We start from the raw sequence: 24557 nt of genomic DNA, 5'->3' as shown, positions 1-24557 counted from the left end.
CAAAATATCAATATTTCCACCAAGCTCTGGTGGGCACCGATGGGCGCCAGCACATTCGGTATGTCGCAAATTTCCAACGCTGCAGGCTAAAGGGTTATCAGGGCTGCCTTTTTGTACAGATGTATTTCTATTCGTCATATATGCGCACGCGAATATGCCCCTGTAAAACGTTCATACTGTTTTCGTGATGTTCTTTTCCCATCTCATCGCAGCGACAATGACCAAGTTAGTGTTATTATTTTTCATGTAGGGCACAGAAAAAGCAACAAAACAACTCACCAAAACAATAGAGCTGATGAAACAGGCAGCAATTTCCCTGACGATCCGCGGGCAGAGGTCGGTGAGTTTCTCCTTTTCCTGAAGCATGAAGATACCCTGCCGAAGAGTGGTCACAGAGGATCCCACGTTGAAGAGCTGATCAAGAGAAAAAGAAACCACGAACATAGCATGCATTTAAAGCACTCTGTTACGAATGATGCTTGTCTTTAAAATGTTCGCGGTATTAAGTTACACCCAGAGATGTTCAGGGCGTGGGAATCACGATGGTTCGAACGCTGGCTGACACAAATCTGCAAAGTCTCGGCCTGCACATTAGTAGGAACTTTGAAACCTGTCCAGAAATGTTCACACCTTCCTGGTTAATATGTATCACCATCATCAGCAGTCGGACTACACCCACTGCAGGGCGAAGGCCTCTACCATACTCCTTCAATTCACCTCATCCTTTGCAGTTGCATTCACTTGACCCCTACAAACTTCTTAACCTCATTCGCCCAACTAACTTTCTGCCGTCCCTGCTATCCTTTCCTTCCCTTGCAATCTAATTTGTTACCGTAAGCGACCATCGGTTATGCCCTCTTCGCTCTGCATGTCCTTCCCGTTTCATATTTGTTTCCACCAGAATGTCATTAACTAGAGTTGTTTCTCTGACCCACCCTGCACGCTTCCTATCTCTTAAAGTTACACCTATTATTTTTCGCTCCATATAGCTCTCTGCATTGGCCTCAACTTAAGCAAACCCCTTTTCGTTATCCTCCACGTTTCGGCACCATAGGTGAGTACAGGTAACATGCAACTGTTATATGCTTCCCTCTTGAGTAATACCGGTAAGCTGCTAGTCATAACCTGCGAGCGCTTGAAAATGCGCTCTATATTCCAATTTTATTCTCCTAGTTATTTTCCTTTCATGGTCCGGATCTGCGGTTACTATCCGTCCTAAGTAGACATATTCGCCTACCACTTCCAGTGCTTTGCTAAGTATTGCCTGTCCTAAGTAGACATATTCGCCTACCACTTCCAGTGCTTTGCTAAGTATTGCAAATTGCTGTTCTTTTTCGAGACTGCTCAACATTAATTTGCTTCGTCTTCTTTATATTAATTTCTGGCTCTGCATAATAATCTCTGGCTATTTTTCTGCTTTTCCTGTCTAGTTTATCAATCATAATTTGCAATTCGTGCCCTGAATTGCTTAGCAAGTCAATGCCATCAGCGAATCGCAGATTACTGAGATATTCTTCATTAACCTTTATCCCTAACTTTTCCCAATCCAAGTATCTGACTACTTCCTCTAAGCAAGGTGCAAACAGTAACTGAGAGATCGTGTCTTCTTGCTAACACTCTTCTTTGGGGAATTTTCACTTCCTTTTTTTTTTTAATATTTATACAGGTGCCATTTAGAGCGCGCTCTCCGCCTCCCCTCTCAGTGAAAGGAGGCGGTTTCTCTAAGTACCTAAAAATGAGACTGCCCAGGCTGAGCAGCATAACTACCTATTTTCCACGATACGTAGGTCCCGAAATTATCTGCGCTTAGAACAGCTTAGACTAGCACCTTGCGATACAGTTTCTTTATAGGTTTTCTTGGTCTTGAGAACACCGGACCTGTCATGGTTTCTGTTTCATTGGTTTAAGCATAGCAATCAGTGAGTGGTGAACGCACCTCAATCTGCTCCTCGAAAGATCATGTGTCGTCCGCACATCACTTAAAGTTCATGCACCAGGACCTCCCTAAAGGGTGTTTTCTCGCGCACAATCGCGAAGAAAATGCTGCCTCGAAGCAGACGTGCCCACGTGTTCTTACCGTGAACACGCCGTCCATCAGAGTCATGGACCGCGTCGAGCCTTGGGGCAATGGTCGTTGTATGGCCTCTGTCCATCCGAAGGCCAGGGACACCAGGCTGGCCCAGCGGAGCGCCTCCGACATGAGCGACGGCAGTGACGCATACAGGCTCTGAGTAATGCGCATATAAGAAGCAACAGATTTAGTTGCATTTGGGTGCAGTTAGTTCAAAGCTGTTCTTTTTTTTATTTTTGATACCCGAGAAATCCTACTGCAATGCCTCCGCCTCGTGTCGACTCTTTTCCCATCTTTTCATTTTTCTCCAAGTTATAACTGCTTGAAAGGATACTGAAGAAGACATCAGCCTTTTTGATACGAAAGAACACGGAGTGACATGATAGCGGAAACCCCCTGTCGTATGATTGAACCATGTGCTTTGAAGCTGTCTGTAGAACGTGTGTAGGTATGTGTGGGTATATCTATATATAGAACTAAAGACAAAGACATAAGGAGGCTAGGGTAAAGACTTGGATATAACGGAATACTCAGATAAAACAAGAGAATTATACACCATAGAAATAGCGAAAGGCTGAAATATATATGAGGACTCAGTTTTTATGGTGCTCACTTAAGGCAACAGACCAGCATGATCGAGCATTGCTCAGGATAATCAATAATGGTTAAGCATAACTCAACAATGTTAGAACCGACGAAGCATGACTCGGCAGAAACAAAGAGGTCTAAAAATCCCTGGCCATAAGACCGAAATGTTGCCCGCAAATGACGCCACGTGTATGCTATGTTGCGAGTAGCAACACCACAGAATCAAATAAAGCTGCCATAAGCGTGCCCCTAATGGCTATACAACCTCATGTTTTCAAATTTCCTGCGCGTCAATTCAATTGATGACGCTTAAACTTCTTGCGGGAATAAACAGTCTACTCCCAGTCTCTACATTTGAGCTCTCGTGACTGTCTGCCAGGAAAGCGCAAATTTATTGAGTAAAATAATGCATTTATAAGTTTTCTGCCAATTGAGTAATAGTTGTGACCCCTACACTAAAGTGGACTGGGTAACGACCATCACCCGTTAAATTGAGGTGCAGCCTGGCATCTGGGGCTAGCACCCAAAACGATGCCGACGCACCGCACGCCACTTGGATAATCAACCAGCGGCGGCAACATCCATATTTTATTTTTTGTGCTAATAATAAAGTTAGGAACTCGGACAACTTATATTTTTTCCCAAAATTTTGCCAATTGTCACCTCCGCAACTTTCTATTTCTTACTTGTATCTTTAATCTCCTTAACGAACCTGTCACTAGCATTTGGCTACAAAGTGTTTTGTAATTTTTCAATGTTTCAATGGGGATAAAAAATTTTATTTTTTATTTTTATATTTTTGTTTAAGCTTTTCTGTTTTGTTTTTTTAAGGAAGTCGCAGCATCTGTCTTAATGCCTTTAACGCCACCTTTTTATTGAGCGAATGCTTTTATATTTTCTGTAGTGGTTGTTGGCAGTGGTTTAATTAACAATAATAATCATCAAAAAGGAAGAAAAAATTGTTGCCGGCCGCGGCAATTGCAATCTAATATTTTAAGCACCCAAGATGCGTTCCGCGGAAAGAAAAAGTACAGGGAAATGATAGCCCTTGAAAGAGGTTTTACTGAGTACTTAAGCGGGGAATATAATCCTTCTTAAGCTGCACGGCGGACAACACAAAAAACAGCCAGTCTAGGAACACAAGCGAGCTTGAGCAGCGCAGCAGTACTTCATCGTTCTCAACGTCGTCTTCCTGGTATGCTCTCATAGTTCACTATACCCGGAGCAGTGCAGATGAGGGCGAAATCAAGAAAGGACAAGGGTAGCTTTGTTCATTTTTTGCAGGATACAAAATGTAGGTGAGATCACGTATTTTTTAAGTAGTTTTTGTGGTTTTGTGGGAATCAAGCCGCAGTATCTCCCTTCTCAGTAGACACCTAGATTATGCTACAGCGACCGCAACAGTGACAGCTTCTCGGGCCAAAGAGCTGCATACACTTCATGTAAAAACACAGTGGCCTGGCTGATTCCACGACTGCTGCTAATCTATGACAAAAACCTCTGTGCCGGGCTCGTTTTTTTTTTTTCTCTTTTTTTTTTTTTTGGTGGAGTGTCGGTCACTGCGGCGTCCGTGCACTCTCACACTCGGCAGTCCGGCGGTAGAACGCGCGAAACAGTAGCGCGAGCTCTAACTTCTCGCAAGAATTAACCCCGTAAAAAGCTTTTTGCAGTAAAATTATTGTTCTTACTACATATCAACGACCAAAAATTCTGGGGAGAATGTCCTGTGGCGATAGAAAATTCTGTAATGTTTTCGAGCTGTGATGGATTGCTTCGTTACATGAATTTACATCAAGCGATGACTCTACCACAGCCCGAATCAAGCCCGAATCAAGCTCGAATCAAGCCCGTACATAGGCTGCGCTACCAAGATACGTAATAGAAATTATTAGCTCTCGGCTATTCAATTACTCATTGATTATCGAGAACGAGCGTAGCGCCTTTGAAAGCTGTCAGCTTTGCGCCCGTAACAATATGAAGCCTAGTACAATCGATTTAAAATATAGGCTTCTCGCTCGCCACCGGAACAAATGAACGACTGCCAGTGACAGTGGCACTCCACACTCCCCACTTTCTCCCTTTTAAATACTTTTAGTCTCAGACGCCTTGGGATCACGCGACCGGAATGACGTCCTCAATAACTGGAAGCTGAATGCTACGTTTCGGTTAATACATATTACGCTGTTCAAGGAAAAACCCATCTATATTTCTCAAACGTTTTTGTGACATGAAAAACGCATCTATGAGCCAAGGGTGATCAACAAATACCCATATCACCTTTACGCATGCAGCTATCTATAAATATGTTGCGTCCACAGCCATGTGCAGCTCACAGAGCTTGTTTTCTCGACCATGCTGCAGTGGCCTGTTATACGACGCCAAATCTCTGGAAGCTTGGAAGGACCGTTCTTTTCACCATCACCCTGCCTATTGGAGGGTGGTAGGGAGTCCCACTGCAAGGCCTAGAATCTAATCCTCTGGGCTGCTTATTGTTTAGAAATTTGTGTCTATAATTAAACCATAAACCACCAATGGTAAACTGTCAGCGCGGCTTTAAAAAACGCCACAACGGTTCCATCAGCTCTATGCCTGGAAGCTACGGTGGTCCAACAATTACTGCTTGAAAGACCTCCCTATTATCGGAGTGAAACATAATGCTGAAAGATTGACGAAAGCAGCCATTCCTCTGCCTCACAGAAGCCTTCAATGGCTCATATTTACAGCGTCCGGCGTCCTGCCCCATATAGCTGCCAATCAAATGACGTCATCAAATGAAACCCACATCATAATTCTCTTTGTCTACCATGAGGAAGATAGTTAAGAATAAATAAATTCTGTTTCCATCGGAAATCGAACCTCTATCCCTTGGAACCACAGCCGAACGCCCAGCGAACTGTGCCACGCTCGGGATTTTTTTTTTTTCAGCATGCTATTTGTTACGTGCCTTTAAATGCAGGAAAGAGCTATATACATTATTTACAAAGTAATCAGTCTGTAGCCGAAAAAACCTATTGAAACATACAACACATCACACAACTACAATACGTCTTAGCTCAACTTCATTAAAACGGTGGCAAGGAAAGACAACACATCAATAATGGCAGCCAGTCCGGTTGATAGTCACTATCTTCGTAAGTGTCTCCAAGCTGGTGCACCATCTGGCCGAAATGAGTACTGGGGAAAATGAGAGGCTCAGCATTCCGATCCAACATACGCGTTTTCCACAGGCTTTGCAGCCAAAGGAGGAAAATTGTGTCAAAGGATTCATGGTCATATTCGGGGGCCATTAAGTAACGCACACTGTGAGAATTCAAAATAAAGTCTTTCTTCAGTGTTCCTTGTAGATTGTCCCAAGATAATATCGCATCTTTGCAGGCCATTAAACAGTTCTCGATGGTTTCAGGTGTATCACATAGCCGACAATTAACAGAAGAAACGAAAATATTTTTTTCTGTGAAGCCATACTTTAACAGGTAGAACTTGGGCATAAAGTTTAAAGAAAAACGTTTTAGTAGAAGGCGAGATCGGCATTTTGCGAACTCTTTTTAACACATTTGCCCCATACAATTAAAATACAGCAAAAAATATAAAGGAGGCGGGTACAACATAGATATCAATTGTTTGTATATTTTTTTTTCGTAAAACAGAGAATAAGTACTCATAAGAACTGCGAACTGCCAGAAAACGCATTGAATCGTAAACTTCTTTCATAGAACCAAATAAGAGCCGATCGGTAAAGTTGGGAGAGACCACTAAGTTGGAAGAAGGTTCACAAAGTTAGTTTGCAGGGATGCTCTGGTAATTGGATGGGAGCTATTACGGAAAAAGAAGAAACGAGCAACTAACTGTCTGACATAGATATGTGTAAAACCTAGTCCGCCAGCAGAAACAGGCCTGAATTGGTTATCGCGCCGCATTGCCTCAAAACTGCAGGACCATATGAACGTCACAAACGTTCGGTGAAAGGTTTGGATGTAATGCCTCGCGCAATGGAGTACCTGCAAAACATAATAAATCTTTACCATCAGGAACATATTACAGGCCTGTGCTGGCCAAAAACGGATACGCGGCGCGGAACGTCTTAGCATAGCTTCGGAGCGCCGTGACCCGCTCTCTCCAGTAGCGCCCACTAGACTTACGGGAATTGCGGTTAATTATTGATAATGACAATGATGTCATTAGCTATGATAATGACGGTGCATTTAGTTGATAATGATGATGAGAGCAAACGTGATGCACCGTGTGCACCACTAAAGCTTAGGCTTTCGCATTTCTGCAGTGTAGTTTCCACAATGCACTCGTAATTTTTTTTTCTTTTATTCTGATAGGCCGTAAGTTGAATGACTCCTAATTTTTCCACTAGTGGCGGTGCGTAAACTTGGAGATGAGCTGTGCGCAGGAAATGGAGACCATGTTAAGTGGTGGAAATGAAACAACATGGCGCATGCCCCTGACCTATATTGCCTTTGAATTCTTTGTATGCGTTTTCTTTCCGTTCAAGTAGATGTAAAAGCAAAACGTAACAAAGTAACAGAAAGGCACCGCCGATTTCCGGCCAAAGCACCTGTTCCTTTTTTTTTTTTTTCGCTTGCGTACAGGGCATATGTTATTTTTTTTGTTCAGTATGCAACAGATGTTTTTGACTGCGCATAGCGAGCATGCGATATGGAACTTAGCCGATAAAAGTTTCTGGAACAACTTGTATTGAATGCGAGGAGGGGGGGCAATGTCACGTGACGCAAACTATCATAATTAAAGTAATTAGAGCTTAAGTAGGGTATTTATTTCAGGCAGTTTTCATTTGTTTACTAGAGCTCTCTTTCGCTGTTTAACCACGGCGTTATTAGTCATCGCATTGAGGCTATACAGGGAAACTACAATACAAAGTACATAAGCAGCATCAGCGACATAACTAATCCCCATTAAATCAGGAAACCAAAGAAATAATAATTTTCTAGGAGGGACGAAGCACTAACTGCTGTCAATAAGAGCACGATGTGATAGCGTCAATGATTCCCGTCTGCACTTGCCTTTCATATACTCGCTTTCGCAAAATGACTAATTCGTTTATTTGTTACCGTATAACCGCCTACATAATTGTGACGCTGGCGGAGACTCTTGAGAGTTCCTTGGACTGCCAGAAGATCAAATCAGTCGATATTGTCGAACATAAACCCTGACTGCTCATTGGAGGGTCAAATTGTTAAAGCTCAGCTACTTTGGTCATCTGATGAGAAGAGAGCAGTCGCTGGAGAAAGATTTGATGTTGGGAAAGGTTGAGGGTCGCCGGAGAAGGGGTAGGCAGTGAACGCGATGGTTAGATGGCATCCTCGAGGCACTGCAGATGAAGTTATGTGATGTTAGAAAGATAGTGAGAGACCGGAAAACGTGGCGTGATATGGTCCACAGGGTCACGAAGGGTCGGACACGACACGACTGAACGACTGAACTGAACTGAACCGCCTACATACTCATTACCATATATCCATGGGCTTCCGCACTATCTGAAAGGCCCCCCGGCAAGGGTATATAAAACGGAAAACCTCACTTTAACGAAGCCGTACTGGCGTGCCTGCATGGGTAACCTGTATGGATCTGGATCCAGGGGTAACGGAGGTTCGATCTTCATCTGAAAGGAGTTCAGCTGCGCCTTCCAACTAAGATCATGTCCCTAGGTCTTGTGGCGCCACACAACCCCACAATCATTAGGTGCCCGCGGGCATGCCACTTGCAAGCTACAACCTGGCAGAGACATAGGCGTGATTTCAAGTGTGAAAGTGCTCGTACGCTCATGGGAGCAGAGAAAGAAAACCTCTTGGTTCCTGGCTGGTTGCCATAGCATCATCATCATCAGCCGGACTATACCCATTGCAGCGCGAAGTCCTCTCCCATATTTCTGCAATTAACCCGGTTCTGTGCTAGCTGCATCCACTTGACCTTTGCGAACTTCTTAACCTCATCCGCCCACCTAACTATCTGCCAACCCCAGCTGCGCTTTCCTTCCCTTGGAATCTAGTTTGTTACCCTAAGCGACCATTTGTTATCCTCTCTTCGCTCTACATGTCCTGCCAATGCTCATTTCTTCTTCTTGATTTTCACTGGAATGTCAGTGACTTGAGTTATTTCTCTGACCCACTCTGCACGCTTCCTATCTCTTAACGTTATCCCTACCATTTTTCGTTCCATAGCCATCTGCCTTCAGCTTAAGTAGAACCCTCTTAGTTAGCCCCCACGATTCAGCCTCATAGGTGAGTACAGGCAAGATGCAACTTTTGGGTACTTTCCTCTTGAGCTATACCGGTAAGCTGCTAGCCATAACCTGCGAATACTTGCCAAATACGCTCCATCTGAATCTTATTCTCCTTGTTATTTCCCTATCCTGGTCCGGATCTGCGGTTACTACTTGTCAAAAGCAGACATATTGGCCTACCATTTCCAGTGCTTCGCTACCTATTGTAAACTGCTGTTCCTTCCCGAGGCTGTTGAACATTACTTCTGCATAATAATTTTCAAGCCTACCTTTGTGCTTTTCCTGTCTATGTTATCAATCAACCTTTGCAGTTCATCCCCTGAGTTACTTAGCAAGGCAATGTAATCAGTGATTCGCAGATTATAGATGTATTCTCTATTCATCCCTAACTGCTCCCATTCCGTGTCTCTGAATACTTCCTCTAAGCAAGCTTTGAGTAGTACTGGGGACATCGTATATAGCACCTTTCTTTATAGGAATTTTGCTGCGCTCTTTATGCAGAACTATAGTTGCTGTGCAGCCACTACATATGTCTTCAGTACTTTCACATACGGCTCGTTTACACCCTGAATTCGCAATGCCTGCATGATCGCCCAGGTTTCTAGTGAGTCAAACGGAGTCAAATTCGTTTTCGAAATCAATAAATGCTATCTATAAGGACTGGTTATATTCCGAGTATTCTTCTATCATCTGGTTGATGGTATGATTATGATCGATAGGAAGTACCTTTTCCGAAAATTTGATCTTTTGCTTGATTGACGTCTATGATTGTCCTGATTCTGCCATATATGCTATCCTGCCATAGCTGCTACGTTAACCGTTGTCGAGCTTCCGAAGCGGCGAGTGGAACGACGGCAAGCACAACAAATACTCAATTGTCTGAGCCCCTTCACCCTATTGCATTTGGCGTGCCAGTTCCTCGCACGGTATTACTAACGTACCTCCAAGTGCTACGAGATTTCGCATCTTTGGCATCAGAACTGGGACTCAACCGTCTTTTGCGCAGCGTTCGAGCTGGGGTTTCGCTTCTCATTTAGCATCTGCCGAGTTGGAGGCTACTTTGTGACAAGGATTCGAACCGTCCACTTGTGTACCGCCAATTGTATGCTGTGCAATAGAGACGTTTAACACTTTGATAAACTCTGTGCCAGTCTGCCAGTGCTCAAAGGAAAAGAAAAATCATGCCAAACTGTGACAAATCGTGCTTTCGGACGTCTTAATCGGTTTAACCGGAGTTAAAATCAGGATATTTTTTTCCTCACAACTCCGACGCTAAAGGGTGACGCTGACAACGACTGTGCCCACGCCGGACTTTATGGAGAACAGGGCACTGAAACAAAAATCAGCGCACAAGTCTCAAAAGTACGCGCACACGAGAAACCTGTAAAACAGTCATTTCAAACAAGGAAAAGAAGACATTACTGGACATAATATAAGTCGTGGTTGACCATGATTTGTTCAGCTAGTAGATTATCAGTAAAAATAAAAACACCCGACTGCACACTGGAGTACACGGGTCGATCCCGGCGGCTGCGTTTCGATGAAGGCGAGACGCAGTGGCTCGTGTGCTGTGCGATATCACTGCACGATAAAGAACGCCAGGTGATCGAAATTTCCGGAGTCCTCCACTACGGCTTCTCTAATAGTTTTAGTTGCTTTGGGACGTTAAACCCTACAAACCAAACCGAAAAGAAAAATAATCTAGGAATATTGATTTTTTCAGGTAACCTGCCGTACCGCGAACTAGTGGTTTAGGTGGTCCAATACAATACAGTATACAACTATACAAAATTTTCAATTTTACTGTGTATATTCAGAACGTCATGAACATAAAATGTCAACTTTTTCATTTCTGAGTATATATTGGTAAAAAAGCACCTTTTTCCTCAGTCCGCATTTACTTGATGCGTAACTGTCTCGATTTACATTGTTTTTCATCTTTTTCGCTTCGACGAGCGCTTCACATTGTGCTCGTTTTCTGTCTGTTCTAATCAATATTCAGTTGCCGCCCACTTTGGATGACATCGTGTGCGGGTATCATTCCACGTTTTTTATAAGGAGTAGGCTGCGCGTGGAATAGCCGTGACTGCTCCGATGGCAAGTATTAGTGGATATTAACCTTGTATGAAACACCCGAATATTCCAGTAATTTTCAGGGTAACCCATTCGACGGCTTTGATCGTTTTTAAAAGATAAATGCTCAAAAAAGGCTTGGTCATTCTATCTTCGCCAAGACAGACCAGATTGACAAACTAAATTGTCAAAAATGTTGTTTGCAAGAGTCGAGAAAACTCTGGACTCTGTTGTCGGCGTTTGCAATTATTTTGCCTTGATATTAAGGTACAATTGGCCCATGAACTAGTAAAACTTTACGGGCCAAGCTGCTAAAAACTGCTGGCACGCAGCTGAATATCATCATCATCATCATCACCATCATCATCATCATCATCATCAGCCTGATTATACCCACTGCAGGGCGAAGGCCTCTCCCATATTTCTCCGCTTAACCCGGTTCTGTGCTAGCTGCATCCACTTGACCCCTGCGAACTTCTTAATCTCATCCGCCCACCTAACTTTCTGCCTCCCCCTGCTACGCTTTCCTTCCCTTGGAATCCAGTTTGTTACCCTAAGCGACCATCGGTTATCCTCTCTTCGCACTACATGTCCTGCCCATGTCCATTTCTTCTTATTTCCACTAGAATGTCGGTAACTTGAGTTATTTCTCTGACCCACTCTGCACGCTTTCTATCTCTTAATGTTACCCCTACCATTTTTCGTTCCATAGCCCATAGAGGGAGGGAGGGAGGGAGGGAGAGCTGAATATCTACCTTACTGTAAAAAAAATCCGGCTCAAGATTATGTAGACAAATGAAGATCTATAGTGTCGACCGGCAGAGAATAGAAAATAGTGACTTCTTGGAAGAGGATTTCTTGTCACGTCGAGTAGACGTTACAGCAAATCCACGTTATACGAACTTCGTTATTATAACCTTCCACTTTAAATCAAAGATGTGTTGTTTAAAAGATGGGCATAATTCTCAATTTGTGGGGTTCGTCTCCTTCGACAAATTTATTTCACGATGGCACTTTTGGAACGACAATAGTTCATTAGTCAGGCAGGAATACTGAAATACTGGCTTTCAACAAGAGTTTATGCAAAATGACGACCGATGTACTTTTCTACACATCTGAGAAACTTGCAGAAATAAAGAAAGTTTGGCCTTGCTAAGCTTCTAAAGTGGTTTACAGGGGTCATTTAAATTGTATTTTTGCATGGGTCCCGCGCATCGTCCGGAAAAAAACAAACAAGCAGCACCAAGCAAGATTTATTAACTACTGTATAGTTGAGAAAATCATGCGCTATATATGGTTCATTGAAACTTTTCCGGGTGATCGTGGTGAAATCATTTATTGGTGAAAGATAGTTTGGGAGCTTCTAAAATTCAAGCGCAACAACGGAGACATACAGATAAAGTAGAGTGCTTCTGTGTGACGTCGTTGTTACGCTTGAATTCCTAAAGCTATGCACCAACGTACCCCGCAAAGTGTTCTACTGAAGTATGGGAGACACGGAGTGGCCCCGCTACATGGTCAACGTCCCTTCTCCTGGACACCGCATGACTCTCTCCGCTCACCGGTAACATGGACACCAACATCCACGAAAGCAGACAACAAGCGCCGGCATGCACGCTTAAGCGACAGCACGGCTCCCGATCCGGGGACACCCACGAGATTTTAGACGGCCGCTGTTGTTCACTAGGAGTTTCCTGAATTCCATGCATATGTGTTGTCCAGCAGGGGTCGAAAAAAAAAAAAGACGCGTACAAATTATGGACGGCGTCTCGTGTTTTCTGAAAACCTCCCTTTTTAATCGGTGCCATATTTTGTAATAAAAACCCTTAAGAGCCCGATGCCAGCACGGGTTGCAGAAAGCAGCTCTTTAATAAGTTTGCTGTGGAGAGGCGCAAGCAAGACGCAAGAATTATTCAGTTGTAAGTTTGCGCTTGTGTCGTGTGTGTGATTCACCCGACCCCTTGTTTAGCAAGTAACCCATGTCTCCAAAATGACCACCCAACTGGTGTCAGCATTGTTGCTCAGAGTGGGCATTCTGTGGCGACGTTGCACGCAGGCTGCAGTTCGTTTTCGTAATATAATTGCAATGTAAACTGCTTTCTGTTTTTCATTGTTGTTGCCACCAATCGCTACATCAGCAGAGAACGCAAACGCTGTGTGCGTAAATCACGGGGGAGAAAATAAACCCGACTTCCTCATGCGCGTCACATAAACAGCACCAGGAACATATTTTGCGCATTGATTCCAAAATGAGCCAGCTGCGGTTTGGTCCGGAAATTCAATATCGGTGCTCTTGCGCCGATCTAGATTCAAGGGTAATCTTTCCGGATAAAAACTAGCACGTGGATTTCGGATGAAGCATGTAGAGCTTCATCCGAAATCGAAAAGTTTAGCCATAACCGGAATTCAGAAAGACGCATTGGGAAAAATGCCCACGTGATTTCCTATCAACGCTGAGACGCAGCCGTTCGTTACGCAGCGTTCAGGTTGATGCCATACCATGTTTACCATTTATCGTTCATCTGCTAGTCAAGATGGAGGCTAGTCTGCGATAAATAATTTATTTATTCAAATATCTCACGGGCTCCGACTGGAGTATTATGTGAGGGGGGCTACATAACTGGGGTGGGACCCGTACTTGAAAAAAGACAACTAAAGTAGAAAAGGTTCAGAGAAAAGCAGTTCGTTATATATTCAATGAATATGGCAGATTAGATTCCCCATCGTCTCTAATGAGTGATAACAACATTTTGACATTAGAAACGAGAAGAATGATTTCCAGATTGCGGTTTCTGTATCGGCTTTGCAATCACCAACTTGATATCAATGCACAATTGTTCATTCATCCACGCGTGGGTCGTCCAACCCGACACCCCCATCATCACAACCTGGAACCCATCTTTGCCCGTACTAACAGATTCAAGAACTCTTTTTTTCCGCGCACTGTCTCCCAGTGGAATGCACTTCCAAAAGATGTTTTCTCCGCTAATAATGTAACAGTTTTTGAAGAAGGTGTAAGAGAAGCCCTGCTTTGAATTTTTGCTTTCCGATTTGCTGATTCAATTTTTTTTTTTATTTCCATCATATGTTTGCACTGTACCCTGTTCGTTTTATATTTTTGCTTGCCGATGGTGGCGCTGAAATGCATTTTCTTTTGTCCTGTATTGCGCTCCTGCTTGGTCTATATTGACTGCAGTATGTTCTAAATAAAAAATAAAAATAAAGAAGCAAGTAGAAGATGGTTATTTTAACATCGTTATTTTCAAATCGTTATCGTAATACAATGGCAAACAACCAACAACAAAAGAGAACAAAATTGAAAAGCAAACTACAGAACATGCTTTTGTAAAACCATACTTCAGAACAAAATGCTGCTTATTTTTTCTTTGAAAATAACATAACCTGAAATGTGAACAATGTTGTCAAGAAGGCTATTCCAATAAATGATTGCACGGGGCAGGGCTGATGAGTTGAATGCAGTGGTCATTCGCGAAGTTAGCTTATAGAAAGGAAAGACGCAGTATTTGTCACACTTTTATCTGTGGACGCCTGAACTTCGCCGTCAAAGAAGGCCCCGCCGGGGTGGCGCAGGGGTAAGACGCCCGACTACTGTGCCGGAGCACCCGGGTTCGAACCCGACCTCGGCGGCTGCGTTTCGATGGAGACGAAACGAAGAGGCTTCCGTGTGCTGTGCGATGTCGACGCACGTTAAAGATCCCCAGGTGGTCGAAATTACTCCGAAGCCCTCCACTACGGATCCTCTTTCCACTTTCACTCCCACCTCCCTCCCTTCTCTTACGGCGCGGTTGAGGTGTCCACAGAAAACAAGACAGTTACCGCGCCTTTCCCTTCCTATTACAGTGCCTATATATTCTAGGCACTATACTTCCTATAAATCAATCAAATCAATCAATCAAACAAGAGAGATATGGAGGAGGGAAAGCGTAAAGAGAGAAAGAGGAAACGTAGTGCAGGGCTCCCGTATAATTATCACCACCTGGAAATATTTGACGTGCACCGACATCACATAGCAGGCGAATGCCTCTTCGTTTTGCCGCCTTCGAAATGCAGCCGCCGGCGGTCGGGTTCGAACCCGGGTACTCCAGCACAGTAGTCAGGCACCTTAACCACTGTTGTTGTTGTTGTGGCTGTAAGAAGGAAAAGAAAATGCACAGGCCTGCTACTAGCTCTGTAGCTGAGCCACCTAATTAATTGGTTCACAGGAAGGGAAATGCGCTGTATCTGTCACACTTGTTTCTGTGGGCACCTCAACCGCGCCGTAAGGGAGGGAAGGAAGCTCCTTCTCTCTTTCCACTTTCACTCCCACCTTCCTCCCTTCCCATACGGCGCGGTTGAGGTGTCCACATGAAACAAGTGAGACATTTACCGCACCTTTCGTTTCGCCTCCATCGAAACGCAGCCGCCGGGGTCGGGTTCGAACCCGGGTACTCCGGCACAGTAGTCGGGCGTCTTACCACTGCACCACCCCGGCAGGGCCAGCTCCGCTGCCTCGTGCGAACAGGAGAAAGTAGAGAAAAAAGAAAAAAAAAAGAGGGAGAGAAAGACGCGTGCCGTAACAGCCGTCGTCTATCACCTAAGGGTGACGGGTGCAATGGCGGCCTACAACAGATAAAAATTCGGCGGCAGGCCAGCCCCCGCCGCAAGCAGCGGCGACCGACCCGTCCCAACCCCATCAGGGGAGTCCACTCCGCGAAAGAGCTTGAGGGAATTTATACCGCTTCAAGTTTAGAGCTAGCAGGCCTGTGCATTTTCTTTTCCTTCTTCCTACAGCCACAACAACAACGTTTCGAGTTTCTCCGTTTCTTCATTCCCTATTACCTCTGGATAGAATGCAGAGGTTGTTTAACTCTTTTTGTCTTCACCTTGACATCTTGCAAAACTCGCTCTCTGGAAGACGTCAAGGTGAAGACAAAAAGAGTTAGCCACAACAACAATGTTTCAAGTTTCTCCGCGTTTCTTCATTCCCATTCCCCTCGGGACATAATGCAGAGGTTTAACTCTTTTTGTCTTCACCTGTATTTTTATCCTGTGTTTTAGGTACCACACACTTGTTGCGCCTCGAGTGGTTATTTACTGTATGTATATTTGTAAATTACCATAGTCAATGACAGTTATTTGTTTTTGTTTTCTCTCTATCTATCGCTGTTGTTGTTTTCGTGATGTACTGTATAATTGTCTCACCGTGTATACAAGATATGTTACTCTCTGATTTCTTTCTCTCCGCGACTCATTTCGTCTGTTTCATTTCATGTGTTTTTGTTTGTTTTTGTGTTCTATCTGTGTGTGTAAAACTTGTGTGCGCATTTTTTTTGTTATTTGTGCTGCAGCACGAAGACCAAGTGGTTGTTCCTGCCCACATTAAATAAATATTTATTATTATTATTATTATTATTATTATTATTATTAATTATTATTATTATTATTATTATTATTATTATTATTATTATTATTATTATTATTATTATTATTATTATTATTATTATTATTATTATTATTATTATTATTATTATTATTATTATTATTATTATTATTATTATTATTATTATTATTATTATTATTATTCCTCTTTCACTTCCACCTTCCTACCTCCTCTGACAATGCCGTTGAGCTGTACACCTGCAAACAAGACCGGCACTGCGCCTTGCATTTCCCCTAAAGATTTGCGAGTACTTCATATGCAGCAGTCGCGACAGGTTCCCTTTATGACGAATACTGAACAGACCAAGGCCGGGAAGTATGGGGAACTTGCCGGTGCAACAAGAAGCAGGTGCTTCTGCGCTGCAGTTTAAGCAGAGACCACAGCTGCAGACACTGGGTCTGCTTCCAATGGATAAAAGCGCTCCTCTGGACGAGAACGAAGGCTAGAGTAAAAAGACCGGCGTATCGTACGTTACCAGGTTCCTTAATGCTCGTCCTTCTACACGCTGACATCGGTTAGATAGAAATATGCGATGCTAATATTTGTTCTGATTAAAATATGTTAAGCTGCTCGTTGCACGTTTCATTTTGTTCGTGATGCTACATTAGTTGCATTTACAGCATGCTCCTAAAAATCACTCCTCCGCCCTAATGCGCTCACGGTTAGGATATGCTTTCGCGTTGTTCAGCGAAAAAGACGTTATATCATAGGAGGATGAGGAGTGAGGACGACCTTATGGAAAGATAGGAAAGGTGCGGTTATAACTGCCTAGATCACGGTACATGCCGCAACTGGCACTTGGAACAAACATTAAAAGTGTGGCAAGGGAGAGAAGAGAGAAATGTATGATTCAGTCTGCACACCGTGCATTTCTTTTTTTTTTTTTTTTTTTTTTTTGCAGCTCGCGCAAAACTAGCAGTGCTGGTTAAATGTTTCGAAGACACCAGATCTGTGGTAGAGAGAAAGCAGAAGATTGGATTCTTCACAACACAGTGGAAATAATAAAAAATTAGGTCTCTTAGATGTCTCTTAAGCGGAGAATGGTGAAAGCCTACCCTTCTTTTCCTATCATTTGCCTCTAATTGTTAAATTTTATCGGCGTTCTCTGCAGTGCTACAGGTAATTATAATTGGTTAACATGAAAGTAAAGGCGCGGTATCTGTCACAATTTCTCTGGCAAGTGTGTGTTTGGACGGTACGCCATCGCTTCTGTCGCGTGGCGTTCCTTGACGCGCGTTCAAGTGGGGAATTGCAGATGGCACGAACGCTAGACAAGAACCCATTTCGCGAAATCTCGCGGAATATGACAGATCTCCCGTAAGACTCTCGCGCCCAAACACTCCAGCACGGTATTTTGTTCCATGCGCCTAGAAAAGCTTTCGCCTTTTAAAAAATCTGAACAGAACCTAGTGCTCACACGAAGCCTCTGTTATCAAAACATTGCCTAGCGAACTGTTTCCCCTTTTGCCGCCCTTTGTTCGGTTTATTTGTGCTGCCTGGAACGGAAGGCTTATGATCTTTGTTAGAGGGATTTTTACGACGCCCTCGAAGAATATTGAATTGATGAGGAGTTTTATACTCATCTCTGATGACCCTTTTAGCTATATACATGCCGAAAGTTTCTTAATATACCGTTGAAAAGCAGGACATGTGGCCTGGAAACGCCGGATAGAAACCGTTCATTTGCATCTGCGTAGTGCTGTGCGTTATGATCTTGCACAACCAAGTCAACAAGGACCTCGCCGTACCGAGAAGCGGTGCACAATACACACAAGAAAGCAACGTGACGCGTCAAAACAACACACAAAAAGCGCAGTGAGAAAACAGCACACGTCAAAACAGCATTTATGAAAATCTTAGGTACTGCCCCGCTGTGTTCGGGCCTATGGCGTTGTAACTGGTCGTATACGCCAGTATGTGTCACGTGAATACGGAGGTGTCGCTTCGAGCATCCGTCGTCAGTGGATTGCCACCATATACGTTTATTCGGTAAACAAACAAAAAAAAAACGAAACTAACGGACCGTGTTACATATACAATGCAATTTTTTTCTTTGTTGAAACCAAATAATTTACTGTAGTTGTGTAGTAATTTTGTAGTTCTGCCCTTTTTTATTGCGGTACTTTTCTGCAGTCTAGAGCTCTCCAGTAGTTTTGTGTGGCAGCTGCAAAAATTCAGGTGTAACTAAAAAACATTTTTCTAGTCACTACAAGCTCAGCTCAAAAACAGCGTGGATATTTTGTGCACACAGCCTATAACTTTCTGCAGGCTGCTTTTTTCTTTTTTTTTTTCACAGGGGACAGTCACCTCTATTTCAAGATTCCTTGTTTTCGCGTTCCTAAGTGAGATGAGTGCTGCAGTGCAAGACCAACTAACTGCCCCTTATTAGATAACACAGAGTCCATACCGTTTCCAGCGTATGCTTTAGCGCAACCAATATAGACACGAGGTAAAACTCCTTTTATAAAGACAGCAGGCACACAGCAAGACGGAGTGCAAGGGGGTTCGGGTCAAAAGCGCTGCACTAGCACATGCAAGTTGCCTATACTGCTTATTTATTTGACCAAACCGCACGGTGTCGTCTTTAAAACTTTCCTCCTAGCCAGGGGGGTCAAGCCGTCTGGAAATATCTGACAGCGAGGTACTACGTCATCTGTTCCTCAGTCTCCCCATGGGGAAGAAGCGTGGCAGCTTGGATCCGTCCCTGTTGGGGAGAGAACGTGTTTGGGCAGCTTTCGAAGCCGCGATAAACGTAGCCAAATGAAAGCACTTGTTTTAGTTACTAAGCTAGCTTTCACTCTAGGAAAAACGACAAGTCCCTTACACTAGTGACTGCATTCTTTTTTTAGTCCGGCCGTGTCACGTCAAGTCCGGCATCGCATTCGGCAAGTCAGTGCGCATAGTGCAAAACGCGTGACCGCTATCGGTGGCTCGTTTAGTGAGTTCCCAGCAGGTTCTCACCGCGAGGCTATAAGAACAAGCTGGCTTAGTGCCGAAGTTTTATGTATATTCCGACAACCAAGCCGGTTTCGCCGAACAGGCCGTCGGCGCAGTTGAAAGACAGATGACACACGCTCTGCTGCGTTGAAGTCGTGGCGATTGTGACAACTCGGTAGTTTCTAACCGCTTCTGCAGCCCCGGCACGCATAAAATTTGCCCTTCCTTTGGCTTTCCAATGCGCTGCGAGAAACGAGGATAGAAGCGATTCCTGTTAAACAGCGTCGAAACAAAAAGGATGTCAAACTTTACGGTTGCTCGTCGATACAAAGCTGGCAGATGTGCGTGCGTTTTATAGCGTTTGTGCATTATTAGCGGCTGGAATAAAGTCCATTGTGTGCATAGATAAATACTCGTATGGCATCTAAAAACAATGGGGATGAAAATGCTTAGGCCTGAACGTGTTCCCCTTACCGGAGAGACCCATGAATGAGGCGACTGCAACCACATCCTGCTCCTATTTTAATTGCTTTCTTTTATTGGTGTTCATATATCAGAATGCAATGCTTAAGGCCGTCTGACAGAGTGCATGACCTATCGCCGTACAGCTGGTTACGGCATTTTGCTGCTCATAGTGAATTATGTGCTGGATACCATCCGCAAATGACACATCATCATGGAAATGGGATGTAGAAATGACGCTGGATAACTAAGACTTGGTGTTCTTCAGCTTGGTACTGTAGCCCTCGTCACATGGCCAAGCTTATTATAGTGTCAATTTCTACGAGCCACATTGGCCTTAGTGTACAACGCGCAACGTCACATCCCAAACTTTTGTGACGTTTGTTGCAAAGCCACTGCAAATCGCAGTGCGGGGTTCACGGCCGCTAAACATGGCATTAGCAGCAAACTAGGATACGAACAGGACACTTCAGACATGGAATGCTCTGGTACACAATAAAGACATAAGCAAGGACAATTGCAAGGTAAATAAAGTGCTTAATGAAGTGTACAGTCTATGATGCAGCGCAGAAAGGGGCAAAAATCATAAATATTGTTGCTACAATATATTTACAAAAACAATATTGCGTAGGATCTGGTATTATTTTACTTAGGATCTGGCAACCAAAGTTAGTGCGTGCTCGAAGTGTTTCCCACTGTTCAGTACAGCGGGTATTCCGTGCTTGTCGTCCAGGAGTCAGATTTGCTATGTCACCTAAAATGTTTTTATTCTGTTTCATTCGTTAGCAAAACTCTTAAAGAACATTGTTTTATAATTGTCAGGAAGTGTGATAATGTTCACGAGCGAAAAGCAAGGCGCCCGTGTGCTGTACGATGTCAGTGCACGTTAAAGAACCCCAGGTGGTCGAAATTTCCGGACTCCTCCACTCCGGCGTCTCTCATAGCCTGAGTCGCTTTGGGACGTTAAACCCCACCTCATTTCGTTATAACCTATCTGGACACATTATATAGAAGGTCTGATGTCATACGTATACGTACCATTGACATGGTAGTGATCCGAGCTGCGCACTCTTCGAGAGAGTTGTCCACTTAAAAAAAGTCGGCCGACTGCGCTGCTAGCCGTTTTCTCTGGTTAGTATCAGTGAAAGATGGTGCTTCCGACCACTGGCGGTCGCGCAACTGAGGGCTGTCTAGACCACTGGCATTATCAGCCCGCATTACGGTGTGGACGACGACAGGATCAAAGGGAGAAAAGGAAGACAAATTACAAAGAGCCCTGGATGGCACTGAAGAAATTGCAAGAAGAAACGGCATGCAATGCGCCCCTGAAAAAAAAACCGAGTTCATTAGAATCCACAAGAAAAACTTCAAGGCAGAGCAGATTCAAATCCGGCTTCAAAACCAAGAAATCAGAGAAGTAAAAACCTTGAGGATACTAGGTATGTGGCTACAGAGCCACGGGGAAAGAACGCACACAATCAAGCTACTAACTCGGGCAACCAGTCAGGTCTGCGGCATGATTCGAAGAATAGCAAACAGGAACGGAGGGTTAAAGGAGAAGGACGCGATCAGAATAGTAACGGCGATGATAGTCCCCCGCTGACCTATAGCCTCCCGTACCACAACGTCACCAGAACAGAATCACAGAAAATTGATTAGCAGTTTCAAAAAGCTTATAAACTAGCACTCGGATTACCAAGTCATGCATCCAATGAGGCTGTTATGGCAATGGGCACCTCGGCCACCTACGAAGAACGCAAAGAAGCAATCCTGGTCTGCCAAGAACGCAGACTAGAACAAAGTCGGACTGGTAGGCACCTACTGAACATCATGGGACGACCCATCGACGAGAAAACTAACCCCCTAAGAGAAACACTCACTCCCGAAAACAGAGCTGAATATCAGGTCCTTCCAATTCCCAAAAACATGGACCCCCTACACAACAGCGAAATACGAAAAGCGTGAAGTCGCCACATACAAAACAACGTCGTCAGAAACAGTAGCGACATACTCTATGTAGACGCCAGTCCATATCTGGGGAGAAAAGCGGCGGTAGCCACCACAGTTGACCACATCGGAAGAGAGGTGACCAGCTCATCGATCAAGACCAACAACTACATAGAGGATGCAGAGGAAGTTGCAATCGCACTTGCAGTTAAACACGCCAGCAGCCAAGGTAGAAAACACATAATACTGAGCGATTCCTAAAAGGCCTGTCGTGCCTTCCTCCTGGGGCGCGTATGCAAACAGGCACACCGAATAATGGAGCAGGAAAAAAAGACGGGCAACATGAAGCACACAATCATGTGGATACCGGCACACGAGGGAATCGACGGCAACGAGGCTGCCGACAGGATAGCCCGAATGCATACTTTCCGGGCACCTGCGTCAGCTGCCCCAGAGCCTTCAACCCCTCTTACATACGGGGAACTAATACAATACTTCAAATTAGAAAGAAAACGATACGCAGAACCGCACAAAGACCTCAGCAGACAGGAGGCAGTAACCTGGAGGAACATACAGGCTAGGACATTCCCAAACCTAGCAAAGTACCACAAAATCTGGCCCGAAAAATTCAAAATTAACACATGCACTGCATGCGATGAAGTCTCGGACATCTTTCACATGATATGGAACTGCAAATAGCAATTAGAGAAATATAAAGCTCGAGCGCTCAGCCAAGCGGAGTGGGAGGCAGAGCTGGCCCACACGGGTCTCTCTGAGCAGCGCAGCCTGCTCACCAGGGCCCGGGAGACAGCCCAGAACTGAGAAAACCACCCGTGCTATTCCGTTAATCAATTAAAGTTTACTTTCTCTCTCTTTTACTTAGACCTTATTCTAGTGCACTGTATCTACTCTCCTCTTAGTGATCTTGGTGAGAAGCACGATGAAATAGAAAGCCAATCGCGTCCGATCCCAGGCTTGGATGATAATCCTACACCCAGAAGTGATTCATGCAAATCTTGTGCCCGGCTAGCTGACTTCCTGAATAAGCCCAGTAAACCAATCACCTAAAAGGGCTGGTGACTATGTATCACTGTCATGGAAGTGAAAGACGACGGTGACGTCACGCATCCGGTTTCCGCTTGCTGCTCATGGGCGCGCGTAGTGGGCGACAGGATGCGGAGCAACAACGCATTTCTAATCGGTGATTACTTTACTCCTATAATGAAAATCGGCAAAAGAAAATTAAATTTTCATAAATTACAAAAAGCTCACTTGCAGTTGCCTGTGGCTTCTCGAATTCGACAGACTACTAGGTTTTTCTTCAATCTGCTATACTTTATGGCTAGCTGCTCCATGCGTCTGAAGGCACAGAAGCGTCTGGTAGGAAACATGAAGGGAACTCATACGAAAACGACGACTAGATATAGGGCCACAAATATTTTCGATGCGCTTATGAAATCGTACGGCCTTTATACTTGCACTAAGAGTAAAGTTGATAAAACTCCGTTCCTACAAAATATACCTGACTAATTGAGAAGGCAACAGTAATTCCAAAGCTGTGGTGAGCGAGCGTACTCACCTGCTCGCAGACTTCCATGTCTGTCGGGTTGTGAGCGACGTCCCCACCCGAAGAGGGAAAATGCACAATTGAGATGCTCCGAGCCAACGATAGACACCGGCCGCTTCAGGGTCACCTCTTCGACTCTTCTAACGGTGACGAGGCTCGGTGGGTGGGCGATACTTAACGATGCCTACATGCCCAGCTGGCCGCCCGATGAAACCTTATCTCCACAAAGAAATAACAACACCCGGGCTGTTCCGATGCAAACCGCTCTCTGCGCAAGAAGAACGACCGAAAAAGCAAAGAGCTAAGAGAAAAAGAAAGGGAGAGCGGAAAAAGAACGAAAGGACGTTCGGTACACGTGGAACACCTGTAGCATGAAATCGTTGAACTGCGTACGCTTCCTGTCAAATCTCAGCGCACCGTCGTGTGATTTTACCTGCAGAGACAAAGTACGACCCTGCGCGGCACACGTGCCTTCGTCACCTGAGGTAAGCGCGTGCGTGTTTCCGGAGCCTCTATAACTGAAGGAGTGCGTAAAACACGTATTGTACGACAAAGGTGTCACGAGAACGAATCCGTTACGTCTGCTTGCTTTACCCCGCCGCACTGGCGCTGTTGTTAAGGCGCTCGACTGATGTGCCCAAGGATGCGGGATCGAATCCCGGCCGCAGCTACCGCCTTTCGATGGAGGCGAAAAACAAGGCACCAGAGTGCTTTGCGATGTCAGTGCACGTTGACGAAGTACCCCCTGTCGTATAAACTTCCGAAGCCCTCCACAACGGCGTCCCTCATAGCCTGAGTCACTATGGGACGTTGAACCCCATAAAACCAAATGTGTGTTACTCGTTTCTCTTTCATAGTCCTACAAGCACTGGCTAATATGACCGTCTTACAAACCAGGGAAGCAAAAGTGAATTACATTTTTAACCATGAAATGCTTTCAGGGCCCTTTTTCGGCGTGCGGGGAGAAAAAAAATTGCCTATAAACGAATTTTCGTCGATTTCCCATCACTGGTGTCTTCGTCACTCCCCGCTGGTTTTACGAAGCAAAACTTAAAGGGTACACATCTATCTCAATTCTCGGTGGAAACCTCAATCATGCCGCCAGAGTGGGCACATACCGAAGCAAAGATCGGGCGCCCCTGAGTGTGGTGTTCCGATAAGTCAGCGCTTTTATCTGTGCCGCACTCACCACATTAGCATTGCGCGACGGCCACTGTTCCTG

At 44.6% G+C, this 24557-nt stretch overlaps 1 protein-coding gene across 1 annotated transcript in view; it reads right to left on the bottom strand.

Moving 5' to 3' along the window:
* Window positions 1-23365, bottom strand: part of LOC146178276 (ATP-binding cassette sub-family C member 3-like) — a 76576-nt gene extending 53211 nt beyond the window's left edge. Inside the window, exons 1-3 of the mRNA XM_084579665.1 lie at window positions 23348-23365; window positions 2078-2227; window positions 280-414 (exon numbers count right to left, since the gene is read on the bottom strand). Of these exons, the coding sequence (XP_084435791.1) occupies window positions 280-414; window positions 2078-2227; window positions 23348-23365 (303 nt within the window). The remainder of the gene's footprint in view (window positions 1-279; window positions 415-2077; window positions 2228-23347) is intronic.
* Window positions 23366-24557: the final 1192 nt, after the last annotated feature.

Source organism: Amblyomma maculatum, chromosome 9 (assembly GCF_055883805.1).
Source record: "Amblyomma maculatum isolate TAMU_Amacu chromosome 9, ASM5588380v1, whole genome shotgun sequence".
NCBI classification, from domain to species: domain Eukaryota; kingdom Metazoa; phylum Arthropoda; class Arachnida; order Ixodida; family Ixodidae; genus Amblyomma; species Amblyomma maculatum.
Note: the sequence above shows the minus strand (reverse complement) of the source record. Positions and strands in the feature narration are given on the sequence as shown.